The 17,079-nt window shown below is 47.8% G+C and overlaps 1 protein-coding gene across 2 annotated transcripts in view; it reads right to left on the bottom strand.

The window, feature by feature from the left end:
* Positions 1-17,079, bottom strand: part of SHC3 (SHC adaptor protein 3) — a 102,908-nt gene that overhangs the window by 858 nt on the left and 84,971 nt on the right. Inside the window, exons 9-11 of one of the 2 annotated variants that reach the window (XM_040620347.1) lie at positions 16,527-16,626; positions 15,747-15,902; positions 12,433-12,728 (exon numbers count right to left, since the gene is read on the bottom strand). In XM_040620347.1, the coding sequence (XP_040476281.1) occupies positions 12,433-12,728; positions 15,747-15,902; positions 16,527-16,626 (552 nt within the window). The remainder of the gene's footprint in view (positions 1-12,432; positions 12,729-15,746; positions 15,903-16,526; positions 16,627-17,079) is intronic. The other variant, XM_040620348.1, reaches the window with a different exon arrangement.

Here is a 17,079-nt window from a genome sequence, read left to right as displayed (position 1 = left end):
AGTGCAGACCAATGAAGAAGGCAGATGAGGCCCAGCCCAGAGCAGTCTCCCAGTCTGTTCTGGACACGATCCCCCTGCACCTGGGGTGACATGGGCAGGCCCTTTCTTAGAGGTGAGGGGCACTAGGAGCTCAGCTTGAGACTACTCTTGGGGTGTTGCCTTGACTTGGACTTCTTTTTCCCACTTCTTAGCAATTAAGACTCATTTAAGTTCTGGGGCAACAGGGGTGAATGAGGATTGATGACAGGGAGGTGTTTGGGACAGTAGTGTCAACCTGGGCTCACACCCAAACCACCTGACTGTGCTCAGTAAGCCCCAGGCCAACTCCACCAGGAGCTCGGGATGGGGCTCGGCCACCAGAGCGTTTCACAAAAACCCCGTGATTCCAACATGTTGCCCAGGCTGAGAGCGCACTGGTCGGCATCTTCAGAGTACGTAGGCTGGCTGCCGTAAACACACACATGCAAACAAAGGCACACAGGAGAGGTGAATGATATAAATTTACTGCCCAAAGAAGTAGGCCAGTTTACTCCATTCCCACAAATATTTGCTGAAACTGCGGTCTGGCTCCTGCCCAGAGAACTTGCAGCCCACAAAGCTATCTCTAGGGACCCCCCTACTCCGTGGTTCAGAAAAGAAGAAAGATCTGAAACCAATAATTTAAGCTTTTACCTTGGGAAACTAGAGAAAGAATAAAAAATTAGAGTAGAAACCAATGGCATTGGAAACAGGAAATCAATAGAGAAATCGATGATCTCAAAGCTGGTCCTTCAAAAAGGTGAATAAAAATTAATAAGCCTGCAGCCAGGCTAAGACAAAATGAGAGAGGACACAAATCCCTAATATCAGAAATGAAAGAAGGGTCATCACTATGGATCTTGTGGACATTAAAAGGATAATAAAGGAATACTAGAAACAGCTCTAGGCCCACAAATTTGATAACTCAGATAAAAATGGACCCATTTCTTGCAAGACACAACCTCCTAAAACTCTTACAAGAAGAAATAGATGGTCTGAATAAGACTGTGTCTATTTAAAAAACTGAATCAATCATTAATAATCTGCCAACACAGAAAGCACCAGGCCTAGATGGACTCATTGGTGAGTTCTACAGAACACTTAAAGAAGAAATTGTACCAAGTCCCTACAATCTCACTCAAGAAACAGAAGCAGAAGGAATACTACTTAACTCACTCAATGAAGCCAGTTTTACTCTAATATCAAAAGCAGACAAAGACACAGGGAAAGAGAACTACAGACCAACATCTCTTATGAACACAGATGCAAAAATCCTCAATAAAACATTAGCAAATTGAATCCAACAATGATTAGAAAGAATTACACACCATGACCGAGTGGGGTGTGTCCTGCATATGCAAGGCTGCTTCTATATTCGGAAATCAATTAACATACTCCTTCACATCATTAGGCCTAACGACAAAAAACTGCATGATCATATCAATAGATACAGAAAAGGCATTTAACCAAATTCAACCAATTCCTGATAAAAACTCTCAGTAAACCAGGAATACAGGGAGAACTTCCTCCACTTGATAAAGACATCTATAAAAATCCTACCACTAACATCCTCCTTCATGACGAGAAACTTGAACAAGGCCAGGATGTCCGGTCTCACACTCTTTTTCAACACCACAGTGGACGTCCTAGTTATGCAATAAGATAAAAAAAGGAAATAAAAGGCAAAGAGAGCATTTTCAACAAATGGTGCTGGAACAACTGGATGTCCACACGCGAAGAAAAAAAAAAAAAAGAGCCTAGACCAGACCTTACGCCCTTCACTAAAACGAACTCAAAATGGATCACAGAACTAAATGTAAAATGTGAAACTGTAGAACTCCTACAAGATAACGCAGGGGGAAGCTTAGGTGACCGTGGGTTTTGGTGATGACTTTTTAGATACGACATCAAAGGCCTGATTCATGAATGAAAGAAATACTAAGATAAACTTCATTAAAATTAAAAACTTCTGCTCCACAAGTGACACAGTCAAGAGAGTGAGAAGGAGAGCCACAGACTGGAAGGAGATATTTGCTGAAGACACATCACAATGCACTGGTATCCAAAACATACAAAGAACTCTTAACACTAACAATAAGAAAACAAACAACCAGATCTCACCGAAGAAGACATACTGATGGCGAATAAGCACATGGGAAGGTACTCTGTATCACACGTCATCAGGGAAACACAAATTAAAATAAGACACCACTACAGACCTTTCAGAATGGCCAAAATCCAGAACACCAACAACCTCACATGTGGCAGCTGGAGCTCTCCTCACTGCTGGTGGGACTGTAGAGTGGTCCAAAGCCACTTTGGACGTTGGTTTGGTGGTTTCTTATAAAACTAAACATGCGTGAGAAGCAAGGTGCTGATGGCTGAGGCTCGGGGGTAGGGCAAGCCAGGGGAAGGAATCTACAGGGCAGTGGGCAAGGGGGTGGGGCCCATACCTTTTGCTTTAGGTATGGCGGGCTCGAGTTGCCTGGGAACATTTAAAGTAGGTGCCCAGCAGTACCCAGAAATACTGTTTAGAGATTGTACATTAACAAGTACACTCCACACACGACAGAATGATTATATCTGTTCTCTTCCGAAAGGTCACACGCTGGCTCGGGCAAAGCCATCAGACAGAGATGTTTCCTGATTAAAATCTGGTTCCATTGGAACAGGCTGCATACTCAGACCTGCTGCCCTTTGTCTAATGTCTCAGCTTGGGCTGGATCCACCTGTAGACACTCCACCCCCAAAGGCTCCAGCCCAAATACCACTAACTCAAGTGGGATACAGACCCACTCTGCCACATTGCCTGGCCTCCCCCAGATTTGAAATTAGGGTGAAGTTCATGTCCTTCCTAGACCCAATGGACACAGTACCAGACAATGCCAGGCTCGCATCAGGCCCCAGGGGCTACAATGCCAAGAGTCAACCTTGCGACCTTGTATGCCAATTGCTTACACCCTTCTAATCAATACCTTGTCCCACACGAGCACTCATTTTCCCCAACAGCAGGAGGAAAATTTAGAAACTCACAAATAACCTAACCTCCCACCTTAAGACACTAAAAAAAAGGAAGCACATTAATCCTGAAGCAAGCAGGAGAAAGGACATCATAAAGATTAAAGCAGAGATAAACAGAGAATGGGAATACAGAAAATCAATGAAACCAAAAGCTCGTTCTTTGAAAAGACCAACAAATTTGACAAAGTTGGAGTACTTGCACTTCCCAATTCCGAAACTAAAACAGTGTGGAATGGATATAAAGACAGGCATATAAGCCAGTGGAAAAGATCAGAAGGCTTAGAAATGAACTCCAGCATATATGGTCAAGTGATTTTTTACTGTGGTATCAGGACCATTCAATAGGAAAGGGACAATCTTTTCAGCAAATGGTGCTGGGAAGACTGGATCCACATATAAAAGAATGAAGTATCCAGAGCTAATGCCACGTGCAAAAATTAACTCAAAATGGATCAAATACCTAAATGTAAAACTTAAAATTCTTAGAAGAAAACACAGGGCAAACACTTCAAGACATTGAATTTGCAATGGTTTCTTAGATATGGTACAACAAAAGAAAAACCAGACAAATTGGGTGTCATGAAAATTGTAAAGTTTTGTGCATTAAAAGAACTATCAACAGAGTACAAAGGCAACCCACAGAATGGGGGGATAAATTTATAAATTGTGCATCCCGTCTGATAAGGGATTAATAGCCAGAATACATAAAGTTCTCCTAAAACTCAACAATAAAAAAACAAACAACCTGATTCAAAAATGCGCAAAGAACTCGAACTGACATTTCTTCAAAGAAGATCTACATATGATCAAGCAGCACAGGAAAAGATGTTCAATGTCACTCATCACCAGGGAAATGCAGATCAAAACTACAATATCATCTCATTAGGATGGCTACTGTCCAAAAACCAGAAAACAGCAAGTGTGGTCAAGGATGCAGAGAAATCGGAACCCTCGTGTACTGTGTACTGTCGGTGAGAAGGTAAAATGGTGCAGTCACTGTAAACTGATGGTTTCTCAAAAAATGTTTGTTAATGGATTATCATGTGACTCAACAATTCCACTTCTAGGAGGCTACCTGAAAAGTTAAAGCAGAGTCTCAGATATCTGTATATTTTGTTAACAGCCATGTTTTCCACAGTAGTTAAAATGTGGCAGCAACACACGCATCGAACAACTGCTGAACGGGTAAGCAAAATGTGGTCCATCCACACGATGGAACCACACGCAGTCTTGAAAAGTAAGGAGATCTGATACCTGAGGGCACTATGCCGAGTGAAATGGGCCAGGCACAAAAGGACAAATGCTGTGTGATGCCACTCACATGAGGTCCTCAGAGGAGTCAAATTTATAGAGACGGAAAGTATAACAGCGGATGCCTGGTGCTGGGGGTGGAGGGGACAGGGAGTTATTTAATGGGGACAGAGTTTCAGTTTTGCAAGATGAGGAACGTTCTGGAGACGGCTGATGGGGACAGTTGTATCCATACCAGTGGACTCTACACTCAGCACTGGTTTCGGTGGTAAATTCTATGTTATATGTATTTTACCCCAATAAAAAATTTGAAAAGAAGAAAGAAAAAAAACTAACAAAGGATGTGAATAGACATTTCTCCAAAGTGGATGCATAAAAAGCCAATAAGCACCTGAAAAGATGCTTGACATTATTAATCATCAGGGAGAAACACAAGTGAAAATCACAATGGTGTACCACTTCCCACCCACAAAGACGACAGAATCGAAACACCGGACAATGACAAGGGTAGGAGCAGCAGAGAGAAATTGGAGCCCTCGCACGCTGTAAGTTGGAACAGAAAATGGTGCAGCTGCTTTGAAAAACCATCTGACAGTTCCTCGAGTGACAGATTATAGAGTTACCCTACGACCCAACAACGGCACTCCAAGGTATAGATCCAACAGGAATGGACGCATACGTCCCCACAGAAACGTGGACACCGTGTTGGCAACAGTGTTGTTCGTAACAGCCAAACATCCATCAGCAGACCCGTCACAAGTAAACGTGGTCTGTCCGTAGGTGGAACATTATTTGGCCACAGGAAGGAATGAGCTGCTGACACGTGCCACAACGTGCACGAGCCTGGAAAACACTACACTCAGGACAAGAGGTTAGGTGCAAAAGTCTACATATTTATGTGATCCTATTCAGAGGGAAGTCCAGAAGGGAGAACCCGGGGAGACTAAAGGACTAGGGGCTGGGAGGCTGGCGAGGTGGCGGCCGAACCCTGTCGCGTTCCTCTTGCAGGGGATAATCGTGTTCCAAATGGACTGCGGTGACGGAGGCACACATCTGTGAATATACTAACGAGCACTGAATCCTACACTTCAAATGGCTGTGTGTGTGAATTATATCCCCCTGAGGCTGTTTTTAAAGCCTCAGAGTCTATCAGTTGGTAGAAAATCTGGGGGTCAGAGAAGCAGGGAAATGAAGCCACAGGGGACACAACAACCCAAATCATAATGTGGGATATTCTACAGACAAATACATGTCTAGTCGCGCAAACAAATCACTGGTGTCAGGGGAGACGGAAGGAAACTGGAGTAAGATGCACCACTTGGACCACGTTGGAATTCCGATTCCAACAAACGTACTATACAAAGAACATCTTTGAGATACTCAGGGAAATTTGAATATGTTGAGTAACTATCTTTAGTTTCGCCGGCTATAACAATGATGTCGTGTTGTTGTTGGAGGAGACCATGCTGAAGTATTCACCAGAGGGACGGCAGGATGCCTGGATATGCTATCAAATGCTCTGGAAAGCTCCTCCCTCCCCTTGCTCTCCATTGCCTTTCCTTTCTGAATGAACGACCAGTCCAAACGCCAAGGAGGTAGACAGATGTCTGTGCTTGGGTTGGAGGTGGTCCCAGTTGCCCCCACGGGAGACTGGCGTCTGGGCGGAGTCAGGAGCATGCCTTGAGACAGGTGTGGGGTGTCAGAGGCAGTGGCGCCAGGCAGGGGTGGGCAGCCCTTGTGGGCATCAGGGCTGGGAAGGGGCGGTCAGAGCATGCTCAGGGGGACAGGGAGCCCACGGGGAACAGCCGGGCAGGGAAGCTGGTGCCCCCACAGGGTGAGGGCGGCGTCCACAAGGGGAGGGGCAGCGGCTGTTGGGGGGGCGTGTTGTACAGGAGAGTTAACCAAACAGGTGAAAACACTAAGGCTGAGGGGTCAGGCTTCTCGTTGCTGGAGAAGAGAGTTACAAATGTAGAAAAAGAAAAAAGTCGGATGAACTCTGTGATATCAGACTGGGATTGGAAGAATTGTTGTGAACATACGATTTCTAACACACAGAGACACAGAAATGGACACAGATATGTACGCGTGCCGGTGTGCACGCACACCCGTGTCTGCACCAATCTGTCCGTCTCGAGCTGCAGGAGCAGCCCCGCCCTCAACGTGAGGAAGAACCAGGCCGGGGTTCCTTCGGAAAAGTGGCTGATTGCAGGGCTGCAGCGGAGGAAGACGACGCTGTCATACTGCTGGGTGTGTGAAGGAGGAAGGTGCAAAAAAACAAGGCCGTGTCAGAGGGACACCGGAACCCACGCGAAGGTGCAGGACGCGAATAGAGCAGCCGGCACTAACCCACTAAACCACACAGGGAGCCATGAACCACACGGATAAAAACGAGTTCATGAACAGGGTGAAGTCTGGTTGGGAAGAGGGTATTTCCGTAGCTGCACGATGCCTCCCCCCAAGTATTTAATAATTACAAGAGAAGGGGAGAGTCCGAAGGGGAGAAGCCGGTCCAGTGCCCCCCTTCGTCCAGCTTATTGCAGTACCCAGGGTGATGGGGCATTTGAGTGAGGTAGCCTCAGATCATCCCGGAGAAGAAGCTGTACTGCACTTTCAGAAGATATCCTCCCTCCCCCAGATAGATGGGGCGAAGCGAGATCAGGTCAGTACTGGTCAACTTTGCAGCCAGTGATAGCTACGTTGGGAGGTCGTTACTCCTTTGTCTCTACATCTGTGCATTCAGGAAACACCGAAGGTGCGGAAGACAGAGACAGAGCGGGAGGAAGAGCAGGCAGGACGGAAGGGACGGAGGCTGTTGGAGCAACACAGCCTCGGTCTATGTGCAGGCACAGAGAAGACCTGGAACAACGGAAACACCCGTCAAAAATTGAAAAACGAGCTAGCCTTTCATTTTCAGAGGGAACATCAAGAATTGACAGTGTAAGATAACGGCACCCAAAGACAGAGTCTGTCTGCACCTGCTGCTCGGGATCCGGATCTGACGGGGTGAGCCGCCCGGGCTGTCACTTCCCATCCAAGCCTCCATGACTTCTTGCTCGGTTACACTTTGCAGGTGTTATGTCGACATGAAGTTAAAAGACACGATGGCCCTACCCCACCAGGCACCTTGCACGGCTCTCGTGTCTCCTGCAGTCAGGTCTGTGTGAGCTGAAGAGTCCCCAGCGAGGCCACTGACAGCCCCGCTCTCTCCACTCCTCTCTTCTCTTTGGAGCCCCCGGGTTGACAAGGCGGACCCGGGAGACGGAGGCCCCCCCAGGACCTGAATCACCCAACCAAGGACCCAAGGGGCAGGAGAGCTCCTGACACACACCGGCAGCTCGAACCAGTGAGACGTCCCACGTCATTTGTTAATTCAGCACAGCCTAGTCTGCCTGAGACAAAGGGAATTTTAAAATAACAAGGCTTTTTCTCAAGTGGTGGGATGGGGCGATTTGTTTTCTTCATTACTCTCAGAATAAAATAAAATCCTAATAAACGTGGGGTGTTGGACGGTTGCCATTGTTTTGTGATTTCCGGAAGGCAAAGCCCGGCTTGTGCTTTTCAAAGGTGCCACACCCTGAGACCACGTCTGGGAAGTCCACGGAACACCAGCCATGGGTGCAGGTGGGCCAGCCCTGGCTCATTCAAATGCAAGCACGTGCCCCCCCCCCTGCCCCCGCTCTACCGGCCCCTCCAGCCAAAGGGATGAATCCGGGACAGGGGCCTCAGAGAATATCTTAGACTCGAGAGGTCTGACTGAACGACAGTGAAGATGTTGCAGAAAAAAGCAGCTCTCCAGACTCCATCTCCGGAGCTGCTCCTGCAGAGCTGGAGCCAGCCACGGCCCATGCGGTCCCACAGCTGCCCAGGAGCTCAGGAGCCCCGACCCCGCCCTCCTCATCCCCCGAGGTTCCAGCGACCCCAGGAGCCCCCGTCTTGCACCATCAGTGTGCAGCGCGAAGGCACCCAGGTTGGTGTACTCGGCAGTAAATTTAGACTCAGAACTGTTTTGCATCCTTATTTCTCTGAGTAATCTGTTCTGCCAAGTTTCCCCCTTTATAGTCAGGGACCAACCAATTACCATGAAAATCAGATGAATAAATATTGAAGAGAATGTGTTCATCGTCTATTTTGGTGTCCTAACAGCAAGGAAGCGACATTGCATTTGTGACTACGTCGTTCTCAGCTGAAGCCTTCCTTCACTGGATCAATTAAACAGGATCAACAGATCCAGCAAAAAGCCTCCCAAAGGAACAGTTATTAGGAGGTGGGACTTACAGATTTTCTCAGCGGCACTACACATTTCTCCTCCGAAATTAAAGCCGTGTGGACAGCATAGCCTGGGGTCGTGACTTGCTCGAACACCTGCGAGCTCATGGCCGCAGCCTGGCTCCCCTCACCATCTGCACTGCCCTGCCCCCCGCGTGCGTGTGTAGAGTAGTGGTCCTACCTGTCTTTCCTTAATCGTCCTTTCGTCTATAAGGACCGAGTACATAAAACATTGACTGTCTTTGCTCTATGAGACGGTATAATTTAGGTAAATTGCGAACTTCTCATCTTTAAAAAATACCTAAAAGTTTCAACGACAATCTTTATATTTTCACAGAATTGCTTGGTATTTTCTTTCAGACAACAGAGATGCCTTAGCAGGAGCCCTTGCAAATGGGAATCACTCTGCACGGATTCTAGACAGACACTCCCATCAGCAGCGGGGCCCCTTAGCACCACGTGGTCTCTGGGGCTCTCAGCTCCCGAGAAAGCCCCACGTCCCTCTGAGCCTTCACTGGCCACGTGCATGTCGACTACCCACGATGTGCCCAGCACTGTTCTATGTGCTGGGGTAATGCGGTGACTAAGGCTGCTCCCCTCACAGAGGTGACAGTCTAGTGGGGAAAACCAATAAGCAGGTTAACAAATAAATGAGTGGTTTGTGAGAAGGGCTTCAAGGTCAAAATAAATCACTGTGCGGAAATCGGGGCTGTCTGGGTGATTCTATGAGATGCGACGGGGAGGGAAGGCTTCTCTGATCCAGAGTGAACCTAGCTTGTTGTAAGAGGTGAACAGAGCCCTATAATGTTGACACCCCGACCAGATGAGTAGCACACGGTAAAGGCAGCAAAGACAGTGAAGACGGGCCTCAGGAAGCACCAATGGAGACATCCGAAAGTCAGTGTTAGATCCCCAAACCCAGCAACGCAGCTCCTGAAGGCTATGTCAGGACGAAGCAGGGCTCATGCCGGGACGTAGCATCAGAAAACCTGCCTGTGCAAATCCCCACGTTCACAGACTCAAGAAGTGACCACATTATTATTGCATTACTTCAGACAATGCTCACGAAGCATTTGATAAAACCCAATATGACAAAAGTAATTAAGAAATTAACACGTACGAATTCCACACAAGCAGAAATTGTTTTGTAACTGGTTCTCGGCTGTAGCCCAGGTGTCAAAACCAATGCCTGGATTCAGTAGCTATTCGGTGCACTGTTGGGGAGTGAGTGAATGAATGAGGGAATAAGATCCTTTCGGCTCTTGAAGACAGTCTACCAAAAGCTTACATCATCCTTAATGGAACAAAGCCTCCAACAGCCCTACTCATGCTGGGAACAAGACAAGGGCGCCCCCTCCCGGTCAACGCCCATGGGCACCCGGTGAGCGCGGTGAGGTGAGACCATCCCACAGGGTCAGAAGCTGGAAGGCAGGAGACACAGCTGTCAGTGTTTGCCATGGCACGACCACCGTTCCGGAAAAACCACTGCAATCAGCAAGATTTCTGGGCATGAGATCACAACACATTCCTCTCCTGCAGCAATCACTGGAGAAAACGTAACCAAAATAACACACCACTTACAACAACATTGAAACCAGACACTCTAGGAAGTAACGAAACAAAGCAAGCACAAGAACAATCTGGAGAGAATTTTTAAATTCTAACAAAGGACACCTTGACACTAAATAAGCAGAGACTCATGACATATTAATGGACTTGATGATTTAATGCTGAAAAGTGTCAGCGCTCCCTGAAACTCCTCTGTAAATTCAACGCCAGTCCTACCAAAATCATGCATTTTCGGTGCCTAGATAAACTGACTCTAAAAACCAGAACAAAAAGGAAAAAAGATCTGAGAACAGCTACAACAGAGAATACAAAAAGGAGTTTCAAGAGGAAGGTGTTAAGCCTGTTTCAAAGCCATGATGACCAAAAGGCGTGGTACTTGTACCAGGACTGAACGGTCAGCTGGACAGAACAGGGTGGACACTCGAGAAACAGCTGGACACGCGGAGTGCGGAGTGAGTAACACAAGGACCATCCATATGACCCAACGTTGGCTCACTGCCTGGCGATCTAAACAATGTCGGGTCCCTATCTTAGGTCATCTTTGAAATACCTCTAGTCAGAATTAAAACGTAAATGTGAAAAATAAAGCTTCCAAAGCCAAACGAAGAAAATATAAAGAACATGGTATGTCTGTGACCACGGGTGAGGAAATCCTCTAAAACTCAAGACCATAGATCTTTATAAAAGGGAAACTTTTGTTTGGTGGAGAACATCATGGACAAGATGATCCAATAGTGAAAAAATGGGAGAGTTCGTATGGAGAGTCTATGTTTGAGAAACTCAGCAAGAGAGTCCAGGGAGAAGTTAAGAAGAGAAATGCGGGGGAAAGGCAGGAACGTGATGCTTCCAGGAGGAACCTGTGGACGTGGGGTCGAAGGACAACACAGCCAACACCGAGACACGCTTTCCTCCCCACCACCCCCCACCCCCAATTCACCACACTGGGAGGACAACATTGAGGAGGACGAGGGGGGAACCCTGACACTTGGCTGCTGCCCCCCTCCCTGGTAGTCCAGCCATTCTGAAAGCAAACGCAAGCCCCTGGTGATACTAACTGTACGCATATCCTGTGAGCACAAACCCCAGTCCTGGGATGTGCCCCAGAAAGACCATCGTGGGGAAACAAGCAGGAGGCTTCCTAGTGCCTTCAGCCCTTCCCGAGAGATTTCCACAAGTGACGTGTGGCCGCAGACGGGGGACACCAAGCAGCCCAGCCAAGGGACGATTCCGTGTACAGAAAGCACTACAGACAGATCTCAAAAACATGTGCAGAAGGAAAAACCAAAGAAATGAAATGGGGTTTGAGGAGCAGTATTATGTTTGCAAATTTCTAAGACGCACAAACAAACAGTATACATTTTCCCTAATGTACTTATGTGGGAAAAATCCCCATGACCAAAGAAGGTGGGTTGTAAGGAGTCACATTACATTCCCAGGGAGGGGTTGTCCAGGTGCGGGCGGGGGGGTGGAGGATGCACAGAGCTGAGGTGCAGACACCTGAAGCCATAAATTAGGTCATGTGCCCCGCCACCAAATTAAATTAAATTGCGTTCAAGTCCAACCGAAGACTGAAGCTTCGTCCCTACCCATCAATCAGGGCAGGCAATGCTCTTAGCTACTATTTGTTCATGCTACCAGCATCTTTGTTTTCACCGGATAACAGGTTTTAAACAACAATCCTGGAATTTATTTAATGGTTCAGTTAAAGTCATTATATTTATTAAACTTAACAATTCTTGGACTGTGCCAAGATCAAGTCAAATCTCTTTGTTAGCTGGAAGATGGGAAATTCAGGCAAACCCACAGAGCTCTTCAGACATGACCGTGCTGCCAGGAACAGTCAAACTCACTGTAACGAGGCGTGACTTCCCTGAGTGGGATAGCAAGAGGCCAATTAATAGGGGTTTTATGTATGGCCTCACCACAGCGTATACTCTAGGAACAGAAACTCAGTGATTCAACTTTTGGAGATACTTGAGGTAAATATTGAAAGCCCAGGACCCTTGCACTTCCATATCCACTAAGAATGTATTGGACAGGAAGACTTTCTCAGAATTTGTATTTATTTATTGTAAAGGACATCAGCGTTAAATCTTTCACCCCAGGCCCTCGTGATTTTCCAAGCTCGAGCCCCGCTCTGGCCTGAATTTACAAGCCCTCTGCATCTGGGCTCCCGCGTCCCAGAAGACTGGCCGCCAGGACCTCAGCCAGCATGCATGGCTAATGGAGGGAAAGCGTGGTCATCTAGCTCAGAGACCAAGGGGAGACCGTTCTAAGGAGGCAGGTCTTGTCCTGCCCCCTGCTCACCGTGCCTTCCGGGTCCACGAGCAGCAGGTGCTTGGCCTGGCCGTTGTGCATTCCCGTGAGGACGAAGGAGCCTGGGTTTGTGGCGCTCTTCCTGACCAGGAAGTCCCCATCTTTCTTCAGCAGGCCCTCAGCCTCCTTCCGGCTCATCTCCCCTTGGTACCAAGGCTCCCCTTCTAGCTCCTCCAGCATCTTAGCATCTGGGGCTCTCGGGGTGACGGGGCTGATGCACTCCACAGAGGCTGCTTTGCTCAGCACAGGCCCCAAGGACTGGTTCCTGAGAGCATCTTCAAAAGGTTCTGTCAACAACAATCACCAGAAACAAGTGAACCCCAAGAACAACAAAGGACAAAATGCACAATGTGATCGATGGAAATGCCATGGCAACTTCCGCCTGAAACAAACCTACAGAAAAACAACTGGCTGGTAATATTCACCACAGCCTAAACCCTGGCATGATTTTTTGATGAGTCTGCTTTCCCAAGACAGCTGGATGCTGTGCCTCGTGCCAAGGATTCAAGCATATCCTGTCTAGCCAGTTAGAATGACTTCACTTTTGCACACTGCACAAGGCCATGCATGTTACAGGCCATCTACTTCTTCTGGAACATCGGCTACCCTTTTAATAAATCTGTTTTCTTCTGAATGAAAACCTGCCAATGCTAATGAACATGAACAGAAAGATAATCCGCAAGGTTAGATTTAGCGCAAAACCTATACCCAACCATCAGATGTTAGTTTCAAAATTCTTGCACCAGGCATATTTTTAAAAGAGAAGTAAACTGACATTTTTGGGGTGCCTTTTGTGTGACTTGCCCCAGTTAGGAGTGCCACCTCCCCTTGGCCTTCGCTTGTTTCCTCTGTGGAAAAAGGCTCCTGTGTGACTTTCTGAGCTCGAGCATGACTGTGCGTCCTTCAGGGTACACTTCCCACCATGGGCAACAGACAACAGCAACACAAAAAGTCCCCAGGGACATCTGATGAAACCTCAACTCTCCATTTTCAAATGAGGTAATATGTAGAAAAGCACTCGAAAATGCACATGGTGCCACACAGTGTAAGGTGTGATGATGACGACACGGGACCATGTTGCCAAGCAGCACAATGCCAGCACCACGGGAATGGGAACGGTTCTCTTTGAGCACAACTATGTCCCCTAAGTTCAACATTGTTCCTGGGATATAGTCCATACCCACAAATATTCAACAAATGCTCTAGAAGGAGACCAATTGTTAGTAGAAGATGGGCAGGAGTCAGATGAATAAATGAAACCCAAATCAGGGCATCTTGATACTTGCTAAATTGTTCACAAATCTGGGAGTAAAAGCAGATTTAAACTATTGCCTAAAAGTAGAATTTCTGTTTTTTATCCCTTTTTTTCCTGATTACCTGGAGTAGTTGAAAGGTTGTATTATACCACTTCTACACCATCATCACCACCACCACCATCATCATCACCACCATCACCACCATTACCACCATCATGACAACCATCACCCTTATTACCACATAATCACCACCATTACCATCATCACCATCATTATCATCATCACCATCATCACCATCATCATCACCACCATCACCATCATCACCACCATCACCATCACCACAATCACCACCATCACCATCACCACTACTACCATCAGTACCAGGAGCAGCACCATCACCACCACCATCATTATTTAGCTCTGGTGGTTTAAGAGAAACAACACAGAATGCTGGCTTAATTCTTTTTCCAGACTTTTCAATAGAAATTACCCTCTCCAGGGCCCTTTCTTCTTCTTGTCTCCCCTTCGCTGGTTTGGGAGCAGGTGTAGAAATGGATGGATGACAAAGGGTGGCTCTGGTTCTCATTTTTCTCAAACCTCGTCTTATCTACCTCTCCTCAGGCTCTGGGGCCAGGAGCCACTGGTAAACTGACTAAATTAAACAGTGAAAATTGACCATAAATACTGGTACCAAATTGCAGTTGGGAGACAACATTACAGCTGGAGCACATGCTCAGAGAGCCACCACTTTGCTCTGCATCTTGGGAAAGTCGCTTCATACTTCTGTGGCTGTTAATACATTTTTTAAGAGATGGGATTTGATTAGATGATCATTAAGGTGCCTCCAAGACCCAAGAGTCCCCAGTTCTTCTGTTGCAGTGATATTTGCAAGTCAGAATGGGAATCCACTGTCCAGGAAACCAAAGTGGCGGAGGAGAAACAGACTTTTGTCGTCAGGAGGCCATCTGATCGTAGCAGCACTCAAGCACACCCTCATTTACCCACAGCACCACAGACAGCGCGTGTTGCACCAGCAAGCCTGCCTTGGCCAGCCTCAAGGAGCCTGCGTTTTCTCCTCTGTAACAGAGTGGTAATAATGGTAGCTACCTGCAGGACTGTTGCAGAAATTAAATATTTCTGCACATGGTAGACACTTGTTAAATTCTCAAGGAATTTCTTCAGCCTGTAAAATTCTCAGGGAGCTGACAAAGCAATATGGGGATGTAAAGCTCTTTGTGAACTCAGGAAGCTCCTTCAGAATTCCTTAGCAACAGTTCCCACTTTCTTTACCCAGTTCATGGAGATTTACTCATCCCAGTCTACACGACAAACCGCAGGTCCACAGCATGCATCGCTGCACTGCTGAGGAGCTTCCTGTCACACTCCTCATCCTGTTTTGGGGTTCACCAGGGCACTTGTTGCTACCTGCGAACACACCATGCTTACCTACGCTCCATGAGACCCTCTACCTTGCTTTCCTACAGACCCCAGGAAGCAGAATGGTATGTGACCCACACTAGGTGCTCAACGGACAGGAATATGAGAGAGTGAACATGTGTGCACACGGGAGAGCAAGTGTGTGTGTGCGCACAAAAGAGCGAGCATGTATGTGCGCGGGAGAGGGTGTATCGCTCTTTCTTGCTTACATGTTGGTCCTGCTCAACAGCCTGAGGGCTCTGTGGAGAAGGGGCGTGCATTTCACCTCGGCATCCTTACCAACTATTATTTAAGTGAATAAACCAGTGCTTTGTGTGTGTGTAAATCATTTGTCTCAAAGCATGTGCAGCTCTTCAAGAGGAATGTCAGTTCCAAAAAGAGGGGAAATTGCTCTGCCTCCGGACCTCAGAGAGGGCTGTCATCCCAAAGCAGAGGTCAGCCAAGTTCAAAGCCTTGAAAAGCCCAATCACAACCCAGAAAAGTGCAGACAGCCCTCACTGTTCATCCGAACCCTGCTAGCAGAAAGCATGCTAACTGCCCAGGTTTCAATAGAAGAAGGCACTGCAGAAAGCAACCTCAGAAGACAGGAAACGCAGACGAATGGCAACCCACTCATGTCAAAGAGGTCCTTCCGAGGGCTGCTCTCTGTGCTGCTGCCCGAGGCTGGCGTGGCCTGCGCTGGGAGGTGCTGGGCGTTCACGTAGGTGGGGGCTTCTCCAGGGGCCAAGTGCACTCTCCCCTCCGGCATGCTGTAGATGTCCGAGGACCCTGCAACAAGAAAACGAGCCCTCTCTTCTCTTACAACAGAAAGGGTGGTCATTGGCACATCTGCCAGTAAGCCGCCCCACCCTGCATGGAGATGATTCTACGGGCTGTCTGTTAGAGAATTTCTCTTGCGGGTCCCCATTGGCTAAATGCCCCTTTTCGGACCCTGTCACCACTGTTGTGTTCTGGCCAGGACTGTTTCCCAGCCTTCTTGTCAAAATGCAACCGGGCAGCCCGCGAGGGTGGACACGTGATCGCTAGGGCCTGGCCGAGACTCTGGCCCTGACCTGGGTGGGGCAGTGGAGCAGGCATAGCGGGGCAGAGGCTGCCTGGGTCCCCTTATCCCCTTTACAAAGGCGCCAGAACAAGGAACAGAGCAGGAGAACCACAAGCCTCATTTAAATTGCCCGGTTTTGCCCGTAAGTGTAAATGGATGCTTTGTAGATCAACCCCATTCTAGCAGTGCAGTGCCAGGCACCCTTCCTCACAAACAGAGCAGGACTCACGCCCCAGGCTCCGCACAGGAGGCCCAGGGTGGGCATGTGATCGAGGACCCCCATCCACAGGCAGTGCCTCCAGGGGACCTCCTAGCAGGAGCAAGAGTATGCCAAGCCTGGCCTGCCTCACCTTGCCTCTCACCTTGCCTGACAGGTGTTTGCTGCCAGTCTTCGCCAAATGGGTCTCCTAAGTGTCTCCCCTGGTAGTAAGTTTGCTCTTTTCCTGCAAACTATAGACACATGTAAATACACAAAAAGAAAAGCATCCTCTTCCTCTTCCCCATTGCTAAAAGCCATAGTGCAGTACAAGGGACCCCAACGGAGGGTTGGTTGCTTTCCCAATTACGCCCACTTTTCCCTTCATGCCTCACGGTTGGCATTAGGATTTGGGAAATAGGTTTGCGTGGGTGCGAGGAAGAGGCTGCATCACTTCAAAACTACACATGCCCATCCTGCTTTCATTTTCCGCCACCAACCCTCCCTACGTGTGGTCGAAAATGGAGCCCTCTTAATGCAGCCCCATCCCTCGTAAATTTTGGCTGGGGAGTTTCTCTGTGTCAGAACATACCTCCCACAATCACACACACCTGGCCAAGTCCACCCCGTCCATCTCCACATCAGAGCTCTGACACTTGATGTCACTGTTATTTTTGCCAATTTTATTAGTATCATTGTTATTCGCA

Source organism: Ursus maritimus, unplaced genomic scaffold, assembly GCF_017311325.1.
Source record: "Ursus maritimus isolate PB19 unplaced genomic scaffold, ASM1731132v1 scaffold_34, whole genome shotgun sequence".
Taxonomy (NCBI): domain Eukaryota; kingdom Metazoa; phylum Chordata; class Mammalia; order Carnivora; family Ursidae; genus Ursus; species Ursus maritimus.
This window is presented reverse-complemented; position numbering and strand designations above follow the sequence as displayed.